General features: G+C 37.0%; 1 protein-coding gene across 2 annotated transcripts in view; it reads left to right on the forward strand.

The window, feature by feature from the left end:
• Window positions 1–26,859, forward strand: part of ATL1 (atlastin GTPase 1) — an 81,342-nt gene that overhangs the window by 47,612 nt on the left and 6,871 nt on the right. For both annotated transcript variants that reach the window (XM_036265861.1, XM_036265864.1), the window contains exons 7-10: window positions 17,852–17,944; window positions 19,026–19,164; window positions 24,204–24,331; window positions 25,748–25,804. In XM_036265861.1, the coding sequence (XP_036121754.1) occupies window positions 17,852–17,944; window positions 19,026–19,164; window positions 24,204–24,331; window positions 25,748–25,804 (417 nt within the window). The remainder of the gene's footprint in view (window positions 1–17,851; window positions 17,945–19,025; window positions 19,165–24,203; window positions 24,332–25,747; window positions 25,805–26,859) is intronic.

Consider the following 26,859-nt stretch of genomic DNA (forward strand, 5'->3'; position numbering starts at 1 on the left):
GACCAGTCAGAAATGAAGGATGCACTAACTGAAATAAACAATAATTTACAGGGAATCGGTAGTAGAGTAGGAAAAGCCAAGAAGCAAACAATCGATTTGGAATATAAGGGGAAAAAAAAGAAACACCCAATCAGAACAGCAAAAAGAAAAAAGAATCCCAAAAATGAGGACAGTATAAGGAGCCTCTGGGACAACTTCAAGCATACCAACATTCTCATCATGGGGGTGACAGAAGGAGAAGAGAGAGTAAGAAATTGAAAACCTATTTGAAAAAATAATGACAGAAAACTTCCCTAACTTGGTGAAGGAAACAGACATACAAGTCCAGGAAGCACAGAGAGTCCCAAACAAGATGAATCAAAGAGGCCCAGACCAAGACACATAATAATCAAACTGCAAAATGTTAAAGAAGACAAAGAGAGAATCTTTAAAGCAGCAAGAGCCGTGGCCATTTTGGCTCAGCGGTTAGAGTGATGGCCCATGGACCAAAGAGGAGTCACAGGTTCGTTTCCAGTCAAGGGCATGTGTCTTGGATGTAGTTCAGTCCCCGGCCCTGGTTGGGGTCCTGCAGGAGGCAACCAGTCGGTATGTCTCTCTCTCATCGATGTTTCTGTCCTTCCCTCCCTCCCACTCTATCTGAAAATCAATGGAAAATATCCTTGATTGAGGATTAAAAAAAAAAAGGCAGCAAGAGAAAAGCAGTTAGTTACCTACAAGGGAGTTCCCATAAGACTGTCAGCTGATTTCTCAAAAGAAACTTTGCAGGCCAGAAGGGAGTGGCAAGAAATATTCAAAGTGATGAAAAGCAAGGACCTACAATCAAGATTACTCTACCCTACAAAGGTATCATTTAGAATTGATGACTATATAAAGAGTTTCCCAGACAAGAAGAAACTAAAGAAGTTCATCACCACCACACCAGTATTATATGAAATATTGAAGGGACTTATTGAAGAAGATCAAAGATATGAACAATAAAATGACAATAAACCCACCCTGGCTGGTTTGGCTCAGCGGTTAGAGCGTCGGCCTGTGGTACAGAGAGACCTGGGTTCGGTTCCCGCTAAGGGCATGTACCTCGGTTGCAGTTTGTCCCCGGCCCTGGTTGGGTCGTGCGGGTGGCAGCCACTCGATGTGTCCCTTTCATGTCGATGTTTCCCTCTCTCTCTCCCACTCTATCTGAACAAGAAAATAAAAAAAATGTCCTTGGGTGACGATAAAAAAAAAAAAGACAATAAATCCATATCTATTAACAATTAATCTACAAACCAAATCAACAAGCAGAACAGAAACAGACTCATAGATACAGAGAACTTTGTTTTGGTTGCCAGATGGGAGGGCTGCTGGGGGGATGGGTGAAAAGGTGAAGAGATTAAGTAGTACAAATTGGTTATTAGACTGATGAACCTCAAATGGAAGGGGTGGGTAGGGGTGGGAAGAGATAAACCAAAGAATTTATATGTATATATACATAACCAATGGACACAGACAATGGTGTGGGGAAGGCAGGAGAGGGGCAGGAGCAGGGAGGAGAGTGTCAATGAGGGGAAAAACGGCGACATAACTAATATATTCAACAATAAAGATAGTTTAAATTTTAAAAAGTACATATACATATGTGATAAAACTATATTGAAAGCAAAATTTAGGATAATGATTACCACTGGAGAGGAGAAATAGGGTTACTCTAGGAAGGGACACTCAGGCAGCTTTGCTATTATTGGTATGTTCAGTTACTTAAGTGGGTTTGTGGATTCACAGGTGTTCATTTTATTAATGAACTTAATAATATACATATAATTTATTAGGTAGGTGTCATACCATTAATTTTTAAATCTTTAAAAAAAATTTTTTTTCTTTATTGATTTATATAGAGAGAGGAATGGAGAGATAGAGATAGAAACATTGATGAGAGAGAACATTGATTGGTTGCCTCCGGCATGCCCTCTGACTGGGGATTTGGCCCACAACCTGGGCATGTGCCCTCATCAGGAATCGAACCAGCAACCTCTTGGTGCATGGGTTGATGCTCAACCACTGAGCCACACCAGTCAGGCAAAATTTTAAATCTTAAAAAAAATCCATAGTATGTCTCCAAACCAGCAATTACCAACTAGCAAACAGAAGGGTAATTTTTTTTTTTTTCAGTATACCATTCACAATATTCAAACAGTTTGCTAATTAACTTCTATAATATAAACAAATTAAAGAGAAAAATTCAAAGATCCATTAAAGATCATAAAAGGAAATTCGTATAAAACAGAGAGATGTAATATACTTTAGATTGGATGATTTAATGTAGAGAATTTAATTCATCCCAAATTAATCAATAAACTCAGTGCAATTCCAATTAAAATCACTACAGGATTGCTAAAGAAACTCACACATTTTTTCCCCCATTGACACCCTCCTTCCCTTCCCCCCCACCCTGTTCCCAGCATTGTTGTCCATGTCCATCGGTTACATGTATATGCATATAAGTTCTGTGGTTTATCTCTTCCCTCACCCCACCAATTCTGAGGGTTGTCAGTCTGCACCCTTCTTCCATGTCTCTGGGTCTACCCTGTTCCTCAGAATATTATGTTCATTATATTCCACAAATAAGTGAGATCATGTGATATTTGTCTTTCTCTGCTTGGCTGGTTTTGCTTAGAATAATACTCTCCAGGTCCCTCCATGTCATCTCAAAGGATAAGAGATCTTTCTTTTCTACAGCTGTATAGTACTCCATTGTATATACGTACCACTGCTTTTTTTAACCATTCATCTACTGATGGACACTTGGGCTGTTTCCAGATCTTAGCTATTGTAAATGGTGCTGCTATGAACATGGAGGTACATATATTCTCTCTGATTGGTGTTTTAGGCTTCTTAGGATATATTCCTAGAAGTGGGATCACTGGGTCAAATGGCAATTCAGTTTTTAATTTTTTGAGATAACACCATAGTGTTTTCCATAGTGGCTGCACCAGTCTTCATTCCCACCAGCAGCATACTAGAGTCCCCTTTTCTCCACACCCTTGCCAACACTTGTTGTTTGATGATTTGTTGATGGCGACCATATTGATAGGTGAGAGGTGATACCTCATTGTCATTTTAATTTGCATCTCGCCGATGATTAGTGATGTTGAGCATTTCTTCATATGTCTCTTGGCCATTTGTATGTCCTATTTGGAGAAGTGTCCTTCTCTATTTAGCTCCTCTGCCCTTTTCTTTTTTTATCCTCCTCGGCCCTTTTTTTTTAATCCTCACCCGAGGACATTTTTCCATTTTTTGTTCAGATAGAATGGGAGGGAGAGAGAGGAAGAGAGAGAGAGAGAAACATCGACGTGAAAGGGACACATCAAGTGGTTGCCACCCACACGCCCCAGCCAGGGCCGGGGACAAACCGCAACCAAGGCACACGCCCCCAATGGGAACCGAACCCGGCTGTCTCTGGACTTCAGGCCGATGCTCTAACCACTGAGCAAAACCGGCCAGGGCATCGTCTGCCCATTTTTTAATTGGGTTCTTTGTCTTCCTTTTGTTGAGTTGTATGAGCAATCTTTGTAATTTGGAAATTAACCCCTTATCTGATGTATCATTGGCAATTATGCTCTCCTATACAGTGGGTTCCCTTTCCATTTTGATGGTTGTTTCTTTTGCTGTGCAGAAGCTTTCTAGTTTCATGTAGTCCCATGTGTTCATTTTTTCCTTTGTTTCTGTTGCCTTAGGTGATGTATCAATGAAAATTCTGCTGCATATGATGTCTGAAATTTTGTTGCCTACATTTTCTTCTAGGATTTTTATGGATTCATGAGTCACATTTAAGTCTTTTTTTACTTTGAGTTTATTCTTGTGTATGGTGTAAGTTGATGGTCTACTTTCATTTTTTTGCATATAGCTGTCCAATTTTCCCAACACCATTTATTAAAGAGTCTGTTGTTACTCCATTGTATGCTCTTGCCTCCTTTGTCAAATATTAATTGTGCATAATGTCTTGGGTCCATTTCTGGGTTCTCTATTCTGTTCCACTGGTCTATATGCCTGTTCTTGTGCCAGTACCAGGCTGTTTTGATTACAGTAGCTTTGTAGTATAACCTGATATCCAGTATTGTGATTCCCACCTACTTTGTCCTTCTTTTTCAAGATTGCTGTGGCTATTCAGGGTCTTTTTTGGTTCCATATGAACATTTGAAGTATTTGTTCTAGTTTTATGAAATATATCATTGGTATTTTGATGGGGATTGCATTGAATCTATAGATTGCTTTGGGTAATATGGACATTTTAATGATGTTAATTCTTCCAATCCATGAACAAGGTTTGTGCTTTCACTTTTTTATATCTTCCTCTATTTCTTTTTTCAATGTCCTGTATTTTTCTGCAAATAGGTCCTTTGCTTCTTTGGTTAAGGTTATTCCTAGGTACTTTAATTTTTTTTTTTTTTTTTTTTTGCCACAATGATAAATGGGATTGTGTTTTCAGTTTCTCTTTCTGTGAGTTCATCATTGGTGTGTAAGAATGCCATCAATTTCTTGACGTTAATTTTGTATTCTGCTACTTTGCCAAATTCATTTATTAAGTTTAGTAGATTTTTGATGGAGTCTTTAGGGTTTTCTATGTATAATAGCATGTCATCTGGAAATAATGACAGTTTCACTTTCTTCTTTCCAATTTGGATCCCTTTTATTTTATTTTTTTTCATGTCTGATTGCTGTGGTTAATCCAGTACTGTGTTAAATACAAGTGACGACAGTGGGCATATCGGTTTTGTTCCTGTTCTTAAGGGAAATGCTTTTAGTTTTTGCTCATTAAGTATGATGTTGGCTGTAGGTCTTTCATATATGGCCTTTATTATGTTGAGATATGATCCCTTTATTCCCATATTGCTGAGCTTTTTTTATCATAAATTGGTGCTGGATTTTGTCAAATGCTTTTTCAGCATCCATTGATATGATCATGTGGTTTTTATCTTTCATTTTGTTTATGTGTTGTAGCACATTTATTGATTTGTGAATATTGTATCAGCCTTGCATCTCTGGGATGAATCCCACTTGGTCATGGTAAATAATTTTTTAGATGTATTGCTGGATTCGATTTGCTAGTATTTTGTTTTGGATTTTGGCATCTATGTTCATCAGGGATATTGGCCTGTAGTTTTCTTTCTTTGTAGTATCTTTTTCTTGTTTGGGAATTAGATTATGCTGGCCTCATAAAATGAGTTTGGAAGTCTTCCTTCTTGAATTTTTTGAAATAGTTTGAGGAGAATGGGTGTTAGTTCTTTGAATGTTCAGTTAAACTCCCCCATTAAGACGTCTGGGCCTGGGCTTTTGTTTGCTGGAAGAGTCTTGATTACCTCTTGAATTTCCTTAGTTGTTATTGGTCTGTTCAAATTTTCTATCTCTTCCCGGTCTACTTTTGGGAGACTATGGGTTTTTAGAAATTTGTCCATTTCCCTTAGATTGTCAAATTTGTTGCCATATAATTGTTCATAGTATTTGTTAACGATCCTCTGTATTTCTGTGGTGTCAGTTGTTACTTCTCCCTTTTCATTTCTGATTTTGCGTATTTGGGTTATCTCTCTTTGTTTCTTGGTGAGTCTAGCTAAGGGTCCGTCATTATCTTTTTGAAAAACCAGCTCTTTGTTTCATTGATCCTTTGAATTGTTTTTTGGTCTCTATGTCATTTATTTCTGCTCTGATCTTTGCTATTTTCTTCCTTCTACTTGCTCTGAGGTTTTCTTTTTGTTTGCTTTCCAATTCTTTAAGTTTTGAGGTTAGACAGTCAATTAGAAATTTTTCTTGTTTCTTGAGGTAGGCCTGTAGTGCCACGAACTTTCCTCTCAGCACTGCTTTTGCTGCATCCCATAGATTTTGTGTTGTTGTGTGTTCATTTTCATTGGTTTCCAGGAAGTTTTTAATTTCTTCCTTGATCTCCTCAGTAACCCATTCACTGTTTAATAACATGCTATTTAGCCTCCATGTGTTCAAATGTCTTTGCATGTTCTTGTTGCAGTTGATTTCTAGTTTCATGCCATTGTGATCTGACAAGATGCTTGATATGATTTCAATCTTCTTGAACTTGTAGAGATTTAGTTTGTGTCCTAACATGTGGTCTATCTTTGAGAATGTCCCATGTGCACTTGAGAAGAATGTGAATTCTGTAATTTTGGGGTGTAATTCTCTGTAGCTATCTATTAAATCCATTTGGTCTAGTGCTTCATTTAGAGTCTCTGTTTCCTTGTTAATTTTTTGTGGATCTATCCAGTGATGTCATAGGGGTGTTGAAGGCTCCTGCTATGATTGTATTGCTGTCAATTTCTTCTTTGAAGTACTCCATAATATTTTTTATGTATTTTGGTGCTCCTATATTGGGTGCATATATGTTTACCAAGGTTATATCTTCCTGTTGGCTAGATCCTTTCAATATTATGTAGTGACCTTCTTTGTCTCTAGTTATGTGCCTCATTTTGAAATCTATTTTATCAGATGTGAGTATTGCTACCCCAGTTTTTTTTTTTGTTTGTTTTTTATTTCCTTTCAAATATGGAAGATTTTTTCCCATCCCTTCACTTTCAACCTATGTGAGTCTTGTATTGTGAGGTGGGTCTCTTGTAAACAACATATATATAGGTCATGATTTCTTATCCAATCAGGTACTCTGTATCTTTTTTTTTTATTTTAATCCTCACCCAAGGACATTTTTTTCATTTTTTGATCAGATAGAGTGGGAGGGAGAGAGAGGAAGAGAGAGAGAGAAACATTGATATGAAAGGGACACATCGAGTGGTTGCCACCTGCACAACCCAACCAGGGCTGGGGACAAACTGCAACCAAGGTACATGCCGTTAGCGGTAACTGAACCCCGGTCTCTCTGTGGACCTCAGGCCAACGCTCTACTGCTGAGCCAAACCGGCCAGGGCAACCCCGGTCTCTCTGAATCACAGGCCGACACTCTAACCGCTGAGCAAAACCAGCCAGGGGCTCTGTGTCTTTTTATCGGAGCATTCAGTCCTTTTACATTTAAGGTGATTATTGATATGTACTTATTTATTGCCATTTTTGTTTATTTTGGTTATATTTTTCTTCCTATTTCTTCTACTAATTACAGCAGTCCTTTTAATATTTCTTGCAGTGCTGGTTTGGTGCTAATGTATTCCCTTAGCCTTTTTTTGTCTGGGAAGCTCTTTATTTGACCTTCTAGTTTGAATGATAGCCTTGATGGATAGAATAGTTTTGGATTCAGATCCTTGTTTTTCATGACCCTGATTACTTCATGCCATTCCCTTCTACCTGTAGTGTTTCTTTTGAGAAGTCAGCTGATAGCCTTATGGAGGTTCCTTTGTAGGTAACCTGTTGCTTATCTCTTGCTGCCTTTAGGATTCTTTGTCTTTAATTTTTGGCATTTTAATTACTATGTATCTTGGTGTGAGCCCATTTGGTTTCTTCTTAGTTGGGGCTCTCTGTGCTCCTTGAACTTGAATGCCTTCTTCCTTCACCAAATTAGGGAAGTTTTCTGTCACTATTTCTTCAAATATATTCTCTAACCCTTGCTTATTTTTTTCTTCCTCGGGGACTTCTATGATGCGAATATTATGTTTCCAGGTGTTCCACCATTCTCTTAAGCTGTTTTCCTGTTTTTTAATTGTTTTTACCTTTTGGTTTTCTGATTGGTTGATTTTTTTCTACCTTGTCTTCTAATTTATTGATCTGGTCCTCAGCTTCCTCTACTCTGCTGTTTAGTCCTTCCAGTGTGTTCTATATTTCTGCTCTGTCATTCTTCAGTTCCACTTGGTTGGTTTTCAATGCTTCTATATCTTTACTCATGGTGTTTAGGTCCTTACTCATGCTGTTGAGCTTCCTCAAGGTCATGGCTCTGAACTCTTCCTCTGATAACTTACTTAACTGCATTTCATTTATTTCACCTTTGGTACAGGTCTCTTGTTCTTTCATTTGGGATTTGTTTTTTGTTTTTTTTCACCATTTTGGCTATCCTAGTGGGTTTTGGAGCCTGCCAAATTTTCCCTGTGGGTGTTGGTGTTCTGCTGTTTGTGGCTCCCTCTACTGGGTTTGGATGAGTGTGGGAGGACCCACCTTAAACACCACTGTCAAGTTTTACTTTCCTGGGGAGATTTGCAACCCTAGGAATGTTTCTGTTACCCTTTAGCTTTTTGCCTGGAGGCTATTAGTTGTGGTTACTTGAAGATCCTTGGGTTTTCAGTGGAATGAAAAATGCCCTCAGGTGTTCAGTGTAAGAGGATTTCCCAAGGGTGGGGCAGATGCTGGTTGTTAATGAGCCTCGATTTGCATTTCTTTGGCCTACCTGGGTGGGGTTGAATCTTCAAAGGAGGGACTGCCACCTGTTCCCAGAGTCCTGGAAAGGAGTAAGAAGGTCACTGTCCTGTGTGGCTGCAACTCTGCAGAAGCTCTTAGTGCCCTCCAAACCCCGAGTGTCCCCACACAGTTCCAGTTCAGTTCGCCCTCCCTCTGCCAGAGCCTAAGGTGAGTGGCTGTGGCTAATTTAGTGCTCTGTCCTGGCCCTCTGCGCTTTGGAGCTGGCTTGGGATTTTAATTCTGAGGGCGCTGCTCACAGCTAAGACTGCTGCTGTCCATGGGCTCCCAGCCCCCCTGTCACACCTCCGCAATTCTACCAGGATTGATTCAGTGTTCCTGGTTATATGGTCCTCACAAGCTGCTTTTTCTTGATGATTTGTCTTTTTTTAGTTGTAATTCCAGTTTGGTCCTGGGAGATGGTCTGTGTAGCTTTCATTCACTCTGCCACCATTTTGGAGTCTCAACACATTTTTCTATATCTTACATGGAAGAATTAAGTTCTGTTTTTAAGTTAGTTTTTAAAAAGAAAATCCACATTGGAGGATTGAATACACACTAAGAAACCATTCAAATGGAAATGATGTGGTCCTGCACAGATACAAGAAAAAAGCCCAATGGAACTAAACAGACTCCACATGTATCCCCATGTATATGGAAACCAGCTGTTCAACAGAAGTGATGTCATAAACCAGTGGGAAATGGATGGATTGATAGCTGGGGTTTGGAAAAACTAATTTACTAGTTGAAGAAAAAGCTGAATTTCTATTAAAAGCTGAATTCCTACTATAGTGGTAAGCTCCATTTGGAATAAAGAATTATATCTGAGGATTAAAACTATACTAATATAAGAAAATACTGGAAAATATCCTTCTAAACTGGGGTAAAGAAACATTTATTTATTAAGACCTCACAAAGTAAACCACATAGTAAAATACTGATGGGTATTATTACATTAAAATAGAGCATTTCTACTTATCAGAGGATTCCATTAGCAAAGTGAACAGATTGGTAGAAGACACTGACAATGTCAAAAGTTAACAAGTGCATAATATATAGAATATACAAGGAAGTTTTGCAAATAAGTAAGAAAGTTTTGTCAATCAAAAATAGGCAAGGAACCACTACACATCTATTAAAGGCCAAATTTCAGAGCACTAACAAAACCCAATGCTCCGAAAAAGAGGATATGAAGCAACAGGTACTCTGAGACATTTTTGGTGGGAATGTAAAATGGTACAGTCACTTTGGAAGATAGTTTGGTAGTTTCTTACAAAATTAAACATTCTTTTATACAACCAGTGATCACACTTCTTGGAATTTACCCAAAGGAGTTGAAAATGTATGTCCATGCAAAAACCTGCACACAGATGTTTTTAGCAGTTCTGTTTATAATTCCCAAAACTTGGAAGCAACCAAGATGTCCTTTAGTAGATGAATGGATAAATAAACTGTGTATATCCACGCAATGAAATATTCAGCACAAAAAAGGAAATGAATTATCAGTCTATGAAAAAGATATGGGGAAACATTAAATGCATATTACTAAGTGAAAGAAGCCAATCTGAAAAGGCTACATCATTGTGATTCCAACTATATGACATTCTGGAAGAGGCAAAACAATGGACACACAGATCAGAGGATGATGGGGGTGGTGAGGAGTGGAGGGATGATAGGCAGAGCACAGAGGATTTTTTAAGGTTGTGAAAATATTCTATGTGATATTATAATGATGGGTATATGTCATTATATCTTTGTCTAAATCCATAGCATGTACCACACTAAGAATGAACCCTATGGATTTTGAGTGATTATGGTGTGTCAATGTAGGTTCATTGTTGGTAAAAAATAAAAGTACCATTCCGGTGAGTGATATTGATAGATTTTACAATTGTATTGTAAATCTAACACTACCCTAAAAAATATTCTAAAAAAGCATTTTAAAAATTATAGATTGCACATAATTTAAAAAAACAGGCAAAGGGTATATAGACAAGTCACAGAAAGGAAACCTGAATGGTTAACACATTTTTGAAGGATGTCAGGTCTCATTGATAATCAGATAAAAATTAAAATAATGAGATACTGCCCTGACTGGTTTGGCTCAGTGGTTAGAGTATTGGCCCGCGGAACTGAGAGTCCTGGGTTCGGTTCCTGCTAAGGGCACGTACCTCGGTTGCAGTTTGTCCCTGGCCCTGGTTGGGGTTCTGTGGATGGCAACCAGTCGATGTGTCTCTCTCACATCAATATTTTTCTCTCTCTCTCCTGCTCTATCTGAAGATACATGCAAAAATGTCCTCAGGTGAGCATAAAATAATAATAATAATAATAATAATAATAATAATGAGATACCACTTTATGCTCATTAAATAGGCAAAAAGTAGAACATGGAGTTAATACCAAATTATAGCTAGGATTTGGATAAATGGGAATACCAGGAACTGTTGGTGAAAGTGCATATTGGAACAGCCATTCTGTGGAGCAGGGGATATGTGTAAAGATATTCACTGGAGCATTGATAGTGTAGTAGTAAGTGGGAAGCTGCAGGCAACTTAGGTGTCCATCACTAGAAGAATGGATACATAAAATATGGTATAGAGCATACTCTGGAGTATTTTTTAACATACAAAGGGAATGAACTAGGAGTGTATAAGGTAGTATGAATAATAGAGTGTTAAAATTCATACGGAATTAAGCAGAAAAAGGTTTGAGATCTCTAACATATGATTTATGATTATTTAAAACACTCTACATACACGATATATATATATTGGAGTTGAGAGCAGACAATTGAGAAATGGGAGTGGGGGTCTGGGAAAAAAAGGATAAAGTAAAGAAAAAGGGTCCTTAGCATGGAGAGATAATGGCATGCTATGAATGCAAGAGTATGAATATGAATCCAGTGTTTTGGGGAAGGGGGTGGGGAAAGGAGGTAAGGTAGAATAAAACCAGTTCCTGCTTACAATCTTTACTAGATTCTGTTGTCTTTTTAAAATCATTTGTCAGGCCCTAGCCGGTTTTGCTCAGTGGTTAGAGCGCCCGCCGGTGGTCCGGAGAGACCCGGGTTCGGTTCCCGCTAAGGGCATGTACCTTGGTTGCAGTTTGTCCCCGGCCCTGGTTGGTCGTGCGGGTGGCAGCCACTCGATGTGTCCCTTTCACGTCGATGTTTCTCTCTCTCTCCTCCTCTCTCTCCCTCCCACTCTGTCTGTACAAAAAATGGAAGAATGTCCTCCGGTGAGGATAAAAAGAAAAAAAAAAAAAAAGTCATTTGTCAGGCTGATAGTTGAAGTGTTGTATGGTAATTATACTATTTACTTTGATTTTTCTCTTCTCTGAATTTGTTACTCTCAGAACCCATTGGCATAGACTGGGGAACTGCACTATAAATTCTGGAAAAGAATGTTAAGTCTTATCAGCAGGTATCACTGCTTCTTACTCTTTGCCAGATACACTAAAACCAAAAGAGACCAAGCAATGTTTAGATAGATAGGTAGGTAGGTAGGTAGACAGACAGACAGACAGATAGACAGATTGATCGATCGGGTTACTGCTTTGGGTTAAAAAGGAAAAAAAAAAAAAAAGAACTATAAACAAACAACAGGAAAAAAACGTTAAGAGATCATTACTTGCCTGGCTGGTGTGGCTCAGTGGATTGAATATCGTCCCCTGGACTGAGAGGTCCTGAGTTCAATTCCCAGTCAGGGCACATGCTCAGGTTGTAGGCTCGATCCCCATTAGAGGGCATACAGGAGGCAGCCAATCGATGTTTCTCTCTCACATCAATGTTTTTATCTCTCTCTTCCTCCCTCTCTCTAAAAAGAAAAAAAAAAAGAGAGATAATTACTTGTAACTGTTGACGTTATGAAATAGCAATGAAAAGAAAAAGTTATGACTAAATGAGTCAACTAACTCCTAAACATGTTTGGAATTTTAAATCTGAATATCTGACATTGAAGTGAGAAACTCATTAAGCAGCTAAAGTGAATTCCAAAGCTATTTTACACTATTTAAGATTAAAACAACCAAATTAAAACAAAAAATACTACACATCATGAAATTAAAAGATAACATGCAAATATAGTCAAATCTCAGAACATTTAAGATAGCAGTAAAATAACTCACATTTAAATTAGAAAAAGTATGAAGGAAAAAAATTCAAAGTAATTTTTAAATACTTTGAAACAGTTAATTCAGCAAGCTTTCTCAGCAGTTCACTACTTTTATCCTCTTCCTCAAAATTCACTGTTTTTTCTATTGTGAACCAGTGTCACCTCTATAACCAATATAAAACATGTATTGATATAGTCTACATATTTATAGTATTAATAGCTTTGTAATATATTATTGTATTAATATGCCATTTCCCAGTTGTTGAGCATTTGGGTTTGTTTGTTTGTTTGTTTTTCATTATTCTCATAGCAGTGCTATAACACTGATTTTGAATAATTTCCTAAAGGACATGGTCTCTAAAGGAAAGTTAACAAAGGTTATGTTTTTCATGATTTAAAAAATATATATGGTCATTTATAGGATATACACAACATAGGTCCATCCTTTGCCCCAGTTGCCTGACTGGATTTAATTAATTAAATATAGTATTGATGACTTCAAATGTTTTTATCTGAGAAAATTAGGATAATTTATAGTCTTGATTTTTATCTCTATCTATATGTATGAACAGATCAAGAGTCAGCAGTGTAGAAAATAGATGGCTTTTGAAATAAGGACTGAGATTCATAGAATTTCATACATGATAAATATAAAGCATACAGATTATCTTGGGAGAGTGTGGGGCCAATGGATGTGCCTTTTTTAGCTGGCTCATACCAGTTCATGAGAGCTAATTAGTAAATATTCAGGAATTATGTAAGCCAATATTAAATAGTTGGTAGCTTGAAATCAGCCATGATGTGCATATTTACATCACAGAAATTGTCAAGTGCTACAAATCAAGGTATTTTGTTGTTGTTGGAGAGCTAGTTTACCACCACATCATTGGATGGTTGCATTAGGCAGGAAACTTGGGAATTTGACCCTGTAAATAAATAGAATATGAATTGTTGATTTGAAAAAATAAGACTTCATATTTGATCCTATTCTACACATGGTCCTCATTATGTCGACTTGGGAGGGTGTCCAGTGAAAACGACCAAAAAATGAGACTAAAATCTCCCAAGAAAAATGCAAAATATAGCCAAATCCACATACTTGGTTTCATTTATCCTGGTTCATGAACTTCTATTTTGTTAAAGTTGCTTCCTAGCTAACCTCTGTTTTCAAAATACATGTTTTAGGTATAAATGTTCTGAATAAAAATTGTTATATTTTATTTTGACAAAAATGTTGACAGAAATTGGCATATATTTAAAGATGGTGGGTATAGGTATTTTTATTTTTATTCTTTTATCCTCACCTGAGGACATTTTTCATTTTTTGTTCAGGTAGAGTGGGAGGGAGAAAGAGGAACAGAGAGAGAGAGAGAAACATCGACGTGAAAGGGACACATCGAGTGGCTGCCACCTGCATGACCAACCAGGGCCAGGGACAAACTGCAACCGAGGTATGTACCCTTAGCAGGAACCGAACCTGGATCTCTCTGGACCGCAGGCCGATGCTCTAACCACTGAGAAAACCGGCCAGGGTAGAGATAAGTATTTTTTTTTTTTTTTATCCTCACCCGAGGACATTTTTTCCATCCTTTGTTCTGATAGAGCGGGAGGGAGAGAGAGGAAGAGAGAGAGAGAGAAACATCGATGTGAAGGGACACATCGAGTGGCTGCCACCCGCACGACCAACCAGGGCCGGGGACAAACTGCAACCGAGATACGTGCCCTTAGCGGGAACCGAACCCGGGTCTCTCTGGACCACAGGCTGACACTCTAACCTCTGAGCCAAACCGGCCAGGGCGAGATAAGTATTTTTAAATTCTCCTCTCCATAAGAATCTATCCTTTCCCCACAAGAATCCACAAAACAAAACAAGAAGAGAGAGAGAGAAGAGAGAAGAGGCTCCACCAACGTGAAACAAGAAATATCCATAATGCAAACTAAGAAACATTCCTTTTTAAGAAAAGAAGATGTGAGCCAACAATTTTATATCCAGCAAAATTGACTTTCAAGTATAAATGGCACAAACTATTACCATCATGTAAGAATGCAAAAAATATTGCTGCCACCAGCCCTTAATGAGAACTCTACCAAAGAATGAGCTTTAGATAACCAAAGATGACATCACTTAATCAAAGGAGAGGTTATCATATACAATGTGCCTCCTGTTAAAGGGCACTTTGCTTCCTATAGTTTCACCAAAGAAATAAAACTTGAGTCAGATCAAGCCTCTGTGTCTAGCTGCCAATTCGCAGGAAATCGAAAGGACAAAAGAACATAATGAACTGCCTCATGAATATGCAATCAGCAAGGTCCAAGTTATGGGAAACTCTACAGGTCAAATTCCTAGGTTCTTAAAGATAAACTGTAAAGGAAAAAAAAAGAATGGAAGAGGAACCTGTAGATTAAAAAAGAATTAAAAGACAATTTTTTTGTTGTTAATCCTCAGCAGAGGATATTTTTCCATTGATTTTTAGATAGAGTGGAAGGGGAGGGAGGGGGAGAGAGAGAAAGAGAGAAACATTGATGTGAGAGAAACACGTCGACTGGTTGCCTCCTGCATGACCCCATCCAGGGCTAGGAATTGGACCTGCAACCCAGGTACGTGCCCTTGACTGGGAATCAAACCTGCCACCCTTTGGTCCATGGGTCAATGCTCTAACCGTTGAGCTAAATCAGCCAGGGCAAGACATAATTTTTAATGGGCAAGACTAAAAGATTTCATTAGAAACTCAGAAAATATAAACTTAAAAAAAAAAATTGATTTGAGAGAGAGGGAGAGAGAGAGAGAGAGAACATCAATTTGGTTGCTTGCCTTCCATACCCCAACTGGTATGTTCCCTGACCAGAAATCGAACCCGACACCTTTTAGTGTATTATGGGATGACACTCCAACCAACTAAGCCACACCAGCCATGACAGAAAATATAAGCTTTTAGAAGGATTATTTAAAGATAGCTAATTTCATAAAAATAGGATTTTTTATTTCCTACATTTTTTTTCCGGAATCTAAAAATTGAAGTCTCTTAATCTAATTTATAAAAAGCATACTTTAATCAGCCCTCAGGTTGTACACTACATGTTTTATGCTTAACTTTGAGGGGCAGTACAACAGGGATTTTAAAGTAAGACCCAAGTTTAAATGTTAACTCTTCCATCTCTGGTTGTGTGACTTAGAGCAAATTACTTAATGTTAGATGAGGGTGGAGGTAATTGTTATATATCTCTTCTGAAAAGAATAATAAATTATAACCTATCTCTTAGGGCCATTGTAGGAATACATGAAATAGCATGTGTACAATTCCTGGTATTGTGGTTGGCATACAATAGGCACTCAATAAATGAAAGTTAACATTACTTTGGTTTCAATAGGCATGGGGTGGGACCCAAGAATTCTGTACTTTTAAAAGCTTCCCAAATGATTTTAATGAGTGTTCTAATTTGGGAAACGCAGTCCCTGATAAAATCCTTCTGGATGTGAACAAATATTTAACTTCAAGAATGATTATCAATGATTTTCTTAGAATAGTAGAAAAACTGGAAACCATCTAGGAGAATGGCAAAATAAACTATGGTCTGTCCATGTGCTAAAATACTGTGTGACCATTAAAATAAAAATCAAACAGCAGAGCACTAATTATGTGTCAGGCACTGTTTTAAATGCCTTATATATTATCTCATTTAGTAGTCCTGTGAGATTGGTTCTATTATTATCCTAGTTGACAGATGAAGAAACCAAAAATGTACATGACATTACAAATAAAAGTTGTGAAGATGAAACATTTCTAAACTATCAATAATAAAAAATATTTTATAATAAAAAAATTTGACCTTGTTAGAAGACTGAATTAACTTTCTAACAGAAAATATTTCAAAATCATCATATGAAGAAATGATCAAATCACTTACTGCCAAAATCTATAGGGGAAAAAAAGTAATACAAATGTTACTTATTTTCTGTGTGTGTGTGAGAGAGTGAGAGAGATTTGTCAGTTTTTTTTGAATTAGTAATTTACTTTTCTCGTTCTAAATATTCACTTTTAAGTATTCTTGTATTTTTCTTATTCTTATTTTCTTATTGTATTCTTTCTTTGTATTCTTTTTCTTATTGAGCTCTTCTTCAAAGATTGTTTAAGCTTCAGGCCCCATAAGCTTTTAGAAGGATTTACCTCTTTTTATACCATTTATGCATAATGAGAGTCCCTGTAGAAGAGGGACTTATACACATGTAATAGAGGAAAAATATCTAAAGAGATAATTGAAGAAAACTTACCTCAAATAAAACTTAAATCTTCATAAGAAGCTGTTTGAAAATTGCCAAGCTGAATGCATCCCAATAAGAAATGAAAGACAGAGCCCTGGTCCGTTTGCTCAGTGGTTAGAGTGTGAGCTCGAGGACCAAGGGTCTTGGGTTTGATTCCCAGTTAAGGGCATGTAGTTCAGTTTCAGGTTCTATCCCTGGGCGGGGTCGTGTGGGAGGCAGCCAATCGATGTTTCTCTCTCTCTTCCCCTTCCTCCCTCCCTTCCACTCTATCTAAAAGAGTCAATGGAAAAATATCCTCAGGTAAGGATTTTAAAAAGAAAGAAAGAAATGAAAGACAGAGATGCCCTCAAATTGGCTGAATAGCACTATGTAACTTGGATCAGTTTTTGTGCAGCTTTGGGTTTACACTGAGTGGGAAGGAGGTAGGATGATCTAGTAGAGGAGAGACTGCTTAGAAACGTGCAAACATTTTATGTTTGCTTTTTTTGTTTGTTTATCCTCACCCGAGGACATTTTTTCATTTTTTGTTCAGATAGAGTGGAAAGGAGAGAGGAGAGAGGGGGGAGAGAGAGAGAGGGAGAGAGAGAGAGAGAAAGAGAGAGAGAGAGATCTACGTGAAAGGGACACATCGAGTGGCTGCCACCCGCACGACCCAACCAGGGCCGGGGACAAACTGCAACCAAGGTACATACCCTTAGCGGGAACCGACCAGGGGTTTTGTTTGCTTTTAGTTCCACAATGTGATAAAGAATATTATTCAAGCCCTGGCCAGTTTTGCTCAGCGGTTAGAGCGTCAGCCTGTGGTCCAGGGAGACCCGGATTCAGTTCCCGCTAAGGGCACGTACCTTGGTTGCAGTTTTTCCCTGGCTCTGGTTGGGTCGTGCAGGTGGCAACCACTCAATGTGTCCCTTTCACGTCGATGTCTCTCTCTCTCTCTCTCTCTCTCTCTCTCTCTCTCTCTCTCTCTCTCTCGCTCTCTCTCTCATCTTTATCTCTCTATCTCCCTCCCAATCTATCTGAACAAAAAATGGAAAAATGTCCTCGGGTGAGGATTAAAAAAAGAGAGAGAATATTATTCAAATGACAATATCATTTAATTGGTTTCAATTAAAAAGCAGAGGGAGGCAATTTAGAGTCCCCTTATCAATTCTTTCTTCTAATTATTTCTTAGAGTCTGATATTTCTTGTTCGAGACTGGAGTTTCCCATACGAATTTTCATATGGATCAGATGGTGGCTCCAAATTCTTGGAAAAACGCCTGAAGGTTTGTTAGATATTTAGGTGCATGAAATTTCACCAATAGTAATCTAGAATTATTTTTGTTGAATGATTTGCTGAATACTCAGTAGCCACAATCTTGTTTGACCCTCATAGCATCTCTATGAACAAACTATGATATTTAATAAAATACTTTCAGAATTATAATTTTTAAATATTTTCGATAATTATGATACAGATAAAGAGTTCTTTTGTAGATATCTATAAAACAATGATTTATTCCTAAAACCAAAACTTTTAATTTGAAGAATTAGTTCAAGATCAACTGCAAATATCTGGGTTCATGTTTTAGTAGAAGTTTAAAAGTCAATTTAACAGAAATATCTAATTTTGAAATCCCCAATCTTAGAACATTTTGCTAATACTTCACAGAAAATAAAATTAGAAGACTTTCCATTTTTACATCATGATAGTTTAATATTGAATGAGTTACATTGAACAGATATCACAAAAAATACCTACTGAGAAATCTGGGAAAAAATGAGATTAAAAAATTTTCCTTTATAATCGGGATCTCTGACCTTACCTTTTTAGGTTTACAATTACTTTTAGGGTAATTTATACTATTAACTGTCAAATACATGTGGGGAAAAAAGGTGAAATTTAGCTTATAAACACCCACCTATTCAGATGTCTTTCTAGAATTTGAATGTATACCTACCTACCAGGTGACAAGAAGCTGTCTTGAGTATCTCCTGAAAAGAAGGGAGGAATATTTTATGATCTATTCATGTATCTATGAGTACTTAGAATTACATTGGAATTTGTAGAAACTAGCTAGAATAAAGCCCGACTAATTTATACTAAAAAGTGGGAAGGCCCATCTGAATTAGCATAAGAATAGACATTTGTTAATTATAAAAAATAAGGACATACTCACACTATAATTAGGTATGGCAGTGTGGCAAATTCACCCAAGATTTTATTCTTTCTTTAGTATCATCCCAGTCATGTCACTTTTATAATTGTGGGACCTGATAGACAGAAAATATAAGATGCCACAGAATTTTTTGGAGTTTAATTTATATTAAAAATAGTTTAAACTTCAGGATGATTTACTACTGCAGGTCTCAGGGAATCAGCATGAAGAACTACAGAATGTTCGAAAACACATCCATTCCTGTTTCACAAAAATTTCCTGTTTTCTGCTACCTCATCCTGGCTTAAAAGTAGCTACCAATCCAAACTTTGATGGAAAACTGAAAGGTTTGTCTGACTTTTAATGATTATGTTTACATCACTTAATCTGATTATAAAATGTCATTTTTACGCTGGGTTTATAACTGCTTGTTTAGTTCATTCACTGATGTGAGGCTGATGATTAGAAATTGTCAAGCAAATTGGGATTCCTGGGCTGGTGCTAGAGCACCTCCTTGGTGGACTGTGGGATTCTATAGCCAATGAATATGTACATTGAGAAGACAAGCTAAATGCTGAGTTTACTTGGGAGGCAGTAACCTTCACCCTTTCCCAGAGGTTTCTGCTCACCTCTTTGTTTTGAGAAATGCTCCTTAATGTCTTCCTGTTTAATTTTTCTTATTTACATTAAAGGGGGAAAATAGATAAATAGATGTCTGTATTACTGGGATGTTGCGTTGTTATATAATTATAGATTGATATATTGCATAGTGTTGAATTCAAGCTATTTAAAACTGCTACTAAATAATCTAATTATAAATTATTAAAAGCTTCACTAAAAATTAGATCCTCTTCTAGATGAGAACCAGTTTTTTAAAAACCAAAGGCACTATTTTTCAAATAGTATGTACTATAGTATGTAGTTCTCTCTTGGACAGAGGCGTGTCTAACATTTTAAGATTCCAAAGCAACTCAACCTGTTCAAGGGGGTGAGAGTAGGGGTATGAGGAAACAGAAGTTAATCTTTCCTAATAGATAATCACCAGGTCTTTAGATATTTGCTTTGTAGGTAATACAAGGCAGTACAAAGACACTTCTGACTTTTTTACCTAGCATTGAGTAGTACACCACTGAGTTCAGACATTTGCTTAATATACTGTGGCCTTTCTGCATTGTGCTAGGGGTGGTGAGACAGTGACATAAATTTTTCAGCACAATTGTTCTCAAAGGGCTTTAAAAGTACTTTCTTAAAAAGGACAACATGACTTATATCCAGTTTTATGGAACTGGCAGGTTTGAAAAGCAAACCTATCCTCCCCATCCCAAAACCCATCCACAGCCTTTACTTCAGATATTTTATATTTAACTATGGCAGTTAGTATCATAAATAGAATCCCAAATTTTTCAATCATCAGCATTGTTTTTATTTGTTTTAAATTATCTTACCTTTATATAACAGAACAAATAGCTGTAGGCTATTAATGCATGGATTCCAGGATCCTACAATTTCACTGTCATTTATGAATTCCAATCCATGAGTGAGCACACAGACCTCTTGATACTATGCAATTACCTAATGGCTTCCATGTGTTTTGAATAAATTACATAAAGAGCGCTCCCACAAGGCCTCTCTTTCTTCTCTGGAGTTGGGAAGCCGTAAACAGGCAGAGGAGGGGCAGACCTTCAACAACAATCCTTTATTGAACAAAAAGTACTCTGGCTTGTACTATACAAGTTCTTCAAGTAACAGATACATTTTAATGAAAGATCTCAGGAAGAGAGTTTAAGGCAAGTCATGCAGATATAGAATCCCACTTTTTAACAGATCTGTTCTTCATCAAATTTTATTCATGTCTAAATATGTATTGACCCACACAATTGATTTACAGTTACCTACAAGTTATGAGTTTACCAAAGTAGCCAGAGAGAAAGAGCAATGAAAGGCAGGTTTAGGTTCCCATCAAAAATTCCATTTTGATGAGGTTTATAGGACTTCTGCAGAACCCTGCTGTGTGCTGAAATTTTCTATTTTGCCTGTTTCTCCCTGGGCATATATTTTCCATCCCATCCTGAAGCTTATAATTTGGTGTGATTTCTGTCCAGGATGTCTCATGTGCTGGCCATGCTGTTCTCCAGAGGGCTGGTATCTGAGTGTTTGCCTCTGGGGAAGAAATGTCTCTGAATAAGAAATTGTGCAAAAATTGTTATTTGATAATAGTTTCTCACATACTTATAACTTTCAAGTTCATTACTAATAGTAATAATTGTTATAATTACTCCCTCACATTATTGAAATTATTTTACTATTCCCACTATTATTTAAAACTTAAAATACTATGATTAAATTCAATTATTATTGATTTAATAACTTCCCACATAGGAAATCAAAAGGACCAAAAGCACTGAATCACATTCATTCATGCTACATTCAACCAGTCCTTACCAAATGCCTACAGAATACCTCCCCTAGCATAGTAAATCCAATCTTTTACTAAACAAGGAGTTACCTTTTTTTTTAAATCCTTACCCAAGAACATTTTGTGTGTGTGTGTGTGTGGTACGTGTCCCTAGCGGGAACTGAACCCGGGACTCTCTGGTCCTCAGGCCGACACTCAACCACTGAGCCAAACTGGCCAGGGCTACCCAAGGACATTTTTGCATTTATCTTCAGACAGAGTGGGTTGGAGAGAAGGAAGAAGAGAGAGAGAGAAACATCGACGTGAGAGAGACACATCAAGTGGTTGCCACCCACATGACTGCAACCGGGTCTGGGGACAAACTGCAACTGAGGTATATGCCTTTAGTGGGAACTGAACTCGGGCCTCTCTGGTCTGTGGGCCAACGCTCTAACTGCTGAGCCAAACCAGCCAGGGCAGGAGTTACCTTTTTAAAAAAAAATATGTTTTCATTGATTTTTTAAAGAGAGAGGTAGGGAAAGAAACATCCATGTGGGAGAGAAACATCAATCGGCTACCTCCTGCACTCCCCCTACTGGGGATCAAGCCTTCAACCCAGGCATGTGCCCTGACCAGGCAGGAATCCATCCGGGACCGCAGTCCATGGGACGATGCTCAGTCCACTGAGCCACACCAGCAGAGCAAGGAGTCACCTTTTATTGAGGTTGCTCTGTATTACAGTGCCCAAGTAGAACAACCAGGTAACCACACCATAAACTGTGGAGCTGTATCCTTAGCAGCTCTAGCTAAGACTTCAGAAAGCATAACCAACACCATCACAAGGTAGTTATTTTTAAAAATGTGTTTCTAATGGTTTGTTAGAGGCAGGTAATCCTGAGGAAATCTCTTCCTTGGTTAATTTACATGGCAGCACTACACCAGTGCATCTGCCCTTCAGAGATCTTATAAAGCATGCATCATGTCCTCAATTATTGTGACAGATAACCACTTTGGGCTAATCTCTGAATTCCTAGCAAGGTTTTACTCTTGTGGCAAAAATCATTGAAGAAATGATGAAAACAGAACATCATCCTGAATAATAATCTACCCACACATATTTATTTAACAGTTGCAGTGAGCCAAAGCTGATTAGTATACTTCTGCAATTTGATCTGAACTGGTCTGCAGATGTTCTGGATCATAAATTACTGTGTTCAACTAATATTATCAAGAGCTCACTACCTTGTATATTATGAATATATTGTTCATATTTTCTGAATTGAAATACCTGGCATTGGTTTCATTGAGAACAAAGTTAGACCAAAGCTAATACTGTCTTCAGAACACATTTTTAAATCTGAATATGCTGATTACTTTAATGATGATGACCACATTTGCTGGGGAATTAGATATACAGGTATCTTATTCAATTCCAGTTTTTATAAGGAAATTGGGGGGGGGGGGGCGGTCAGTACATGTTTTGAAAATGACTTAAAGGTGTTTTTATAAGGAGAAAGCTTTTTTTGTTTTATGCAGAAATTCCGAAAAAATACATTCTTGATATATAGTAATATTCTGCAGATGCTGAAAAAACATAAAATCATATAGCAAAAAAGAAACCTATTAGTATCAGTGAATCTGTACAGATACATAGTAGGTAACAAAATACAACACAGGAATGTGGTAATATAATACAAATACCAGTATTATATTTCAGTGAACACTGGTAACTAAATATAGCAAACCTCAATAATAAATACATTTGAATACATCTATATATAATACAAAGCAAAATTATAAGTAAAATTTGGTACAATGAAAACAGCAAAATATATGTGAATAAACTATACAAATAGTCATAAAATATGGACACTAAAATATCAAAGCTGTACAAAATATGAGGAAAAATAAGTCTGAGGATTTCCAGTGTCTGCTCATGCATGTCATAAACAGCAAGCAATAGAAAAGAAACATAAATGCTTATGTAAACTGGCATTTCAATGTATATTGGGCTATAAAAACAAGCAAGGAAAATGCTAACACAATCATAAGGTTTTCATCTTTACCCTTCAGACCTTGGAAATCACCAATCTCAAAGCCTGAAATCTCAGTGACCCTGCTAAAATTCAGGTTTTTAAAAATTATATGCAGCTACTGCATTTACTTAGATATCAAGTCTCTGGACATATTTTGCTTTTTACATATATTATGTGTATTCTATATGTTTTAAAATAACGTTTTAAGAAATTGTCGCTGTGTTCAAAGAGTTCTCTGAAGATCTATGTTCTTTGTTACTTTGCTAAGTCTGTAATATTAAGATTAACCTAAAGCTATAACATGGATTATATGTAATAACTTGTGCCAAACTTGATAGATAAATAACTCTAATTACCTCTGATCTGCTCACTATGAGGCCTCAATGTTTTCTTGCCATGTTATTTTGTGTTGCTGACTTTCACCACTAGAGGTAGCATTATCATGGCTCTCTTTTTGAACTTCAGTTCCTAGTTACCACACTATACCCAGGTTCTATACACTTTTCATAAAGTGGACACACTAAACACAGAACAATTTTGGATACATTTTTTGGAGGGAATACATCTTCTCAGCTAATAAATATCTGGTTTTCCCCCCATTAATAAGCCTATATGTAAAACCATAAATTAACTTAAAGGCAGAATACACAGAATGTTATGTGAATGGGGTATAAAATACTTGTATAATGTTTAATATCAAGAAAGGTATTTTATAAGTGGAAGACAAGATAAATGTGTAATTGAAGTGGAGATAAGAAAGACCAGCAGTAGAAAGTTTGGGCAGAGAGGATCATTCACCCTAAGAAAAGTGGGTTTCAGGAGTTGTTTAGATGACGGGAAAGTGAATGCTTTATCACTAGGGAAGAAATAGAGGAAATCAAAGGATGTATTATTGTATGGATGGCATGGAGGACTAGAATTTTTTAAATGATGACGAATTTGCTTTTATTTGTAGAAATAGATGACGAATTCATCAAAAACTTGAAAATACTCATTCCTTGGCTACTTAGTCCTGAGAGCCTAGATATTAAAGAGATCAATGGGAACAAAATCACCTGCCGAGGTCTGGTGGAGTACTTCAAGGTACTGCTCTCATTTCCAGCGGATTTGTGAGTACTTAGATTTGACATGTTTGGGATGCAGGTCCTACTTGAAACTACTACAACAAAAATTATACACTCTGTAAAATGGTGTCAAAGGTATGAGGAATCTGTAAAAATGATTAAAAATTAAGAGATTCCCAAGAGGAACTTGCTTTCTGGAATTTTTTGAGAAAACTCCTTGAGGTAATTTTACTGTCCCCCTTTATCTAGAGGGAAATATGTTTTGAAATATGAATGCATCTAAGAGTTGGAAAAGTCTTTTATATTGAGGTGGGGGGTGTTTCCCAGGGTCCATACCGCATAGTCATCAGTTATGACCTATATGAATTTTGCCTTCATTCTGAAGGTTTTCTCCAAGGTGCTACACCTTGCCTTTCTACTGGAGAAAATGCTTTCACATTTCCCACTCTGTACCAAGGGCCAATGTGAAGTGGAATTATTTTAAACTTGCATTTACCTATTTACTTCAGGTAGCACTGAATACAACATTTTTTAATTTATTTTTTTATTACCAATCCACAAATACAATGAAGAATTTCAGTTACCAATCTAATTTGTGTATTGATGTTCCAAGGACTCAAATACCAGTTTTAAAAATCACGTATTTGTCATTTAAAATGCAGTCATATACCTGCTGTGCAGTTACTGACCTTCATCACTCTCAGTAATAAACAACATATTATTTATTTAGTATTATTTATTTATTTAATATTATTTAATATGAATTCTTACTATGCATAACACTGTGGAGGAGCTTAGAATTTCGTAGGCGATTCAGGACTCAATTTTTTTTTTTTTTTTATCCTTACCCAAGGACATTTTTGCATTTATCTTCAGATAGAGCAGGAGGGAGAGAGGGAGGGAGAGAGGGAGAGAAACATTGATGTGAGAGAGACACATTGAGTGGTTGTCACCCACGAGGACAAACTGCAACCAAGGTACGTTCCCGTAGCGGGAACCAAACCCCAGGACTCTCTGGTCTGCAGGCCGATGCTCTAACCACTGAGCAACTGGCCAGGGCAGAGATTCAGGACTCTTACACAAATCTGTTCCATGAACTTATGACATCAGCAGGTACAGATTCCTGTGGGTAACTGAAAAAGAAAGGTTGTTCCTAGCAGAGGGATCCGAGGAAGTTTTAAAGAGGCAGAAGTGAGTTAAGTCTTTAAGAGGAGTATGATTGGCAAGTGGAGATGTGTGAAAAAGGCATTTCAGGAAAAGGGAAAACAAGAACTAAGAAAAAGGGAATTAAAGTATGAGAAAAAGATAATACTGAAACTGCCAAGACCTTATTTTTTTGGTACTGTCAAGACCTTAGACCTTAGAATACAATTTAACAGAATTAGAAAAATATTGAATAGAATTACTTGAACATGAGTCTTTTTCTTTCTTTTAGGCTTATATAAAGATTTATCAAGGTGAAGAATTACCACATCCCAAATCCATGTTACAGGTATTTATTAATCAGGAGGCATGACACTTTAAAACATACTTGTCACTAAAGCTAAGCTTTCCTTAGCTTTATGCTATGCTAAGCAAAAGATATGCTCCAATCTGGTTGTCAGAAATTACCAAATTAAAATAGTAGAATGATTTATTAGAAGGTTATTTTTCTAATAATTGCCATTCATGTGTTTAGCTAAACATTTTCACACAAACATATAGCAGCCTCACTTGTTCTGAGATACAAACACTTTATATCAGAGTTTTTATTCTCTTTGTATTAAATTTGTTTAGACCCACACTGTGGTTTAGATTCATACATGTAACAAGAAGTAGAAAAGCAGGTCCAGGTTTTAAACAAGTGGTGGAACTGGCCTTTTCCTTACTTATTTAAAAAATTAAGTTCTTAATAGTTCCTTTTTGTTATCAGATACATTGTTATATCAGTAGCAGTCCTTACATTTGACATTTTATATATATATTAATATATGTAAAATGTACTATATATTATTTCCATGTGTTTGGTTTTTAATTTTTTTTTTATCCTTACCCGAGGATATTTTTGCATTTATCTTCAGATAGAGCGGGAGGGAGAGAGGGGGGAAGAGAGAGAGAGAAATATCGAGTGGTCACCACCCACACAACCCCAACCAGGGCCGGGGACAAACTGCAACCAAGGTACGTGCCCTTAGCAGGAACCGAACCCGGGACTCTCTGGTCCGCAGACCGACGCTCTAACCGCTGAGCCAAACCAGCCAGGGCTCCCATGTGTTTGGTTTTACAGATCCCCCTCTCCTGCCCCAATCTGGTGAGAGGCTTAAAAATATTTAACAGGAAAAATATCTTCCAAATGAAAATTCATTTTAGAACTGTGGTTTATTGAGTAAACATCTAAGTGTTATGCATTTTGAAATTTTAGTTTTACTAATTTTTAAAAATGTAGTGGAAATATTTTAACGATTTCAAATTATTTGATGAGCTTGGGCTCTTGCACATTTCTTGCATATGATGCTTATAAATGAGAACTGCCTGTGATAGTTAATAAATATGAATTCCATTTTACAT

This window comes from Molossus molossus, unplaced genomic scaffold, assembly GCF_014108415.1.
Source record: "Molossus molossus isolate mMolMol1 unplaced genomic scaffold, mMolMol1.p scaffold_m16_p_1, whole genome shotgun sequence".
NCBI lineage: Eukaryota > Metazoa > Chordata > Mammalia > Chiroptera > Molossidae > Molossus > Molossus molossus.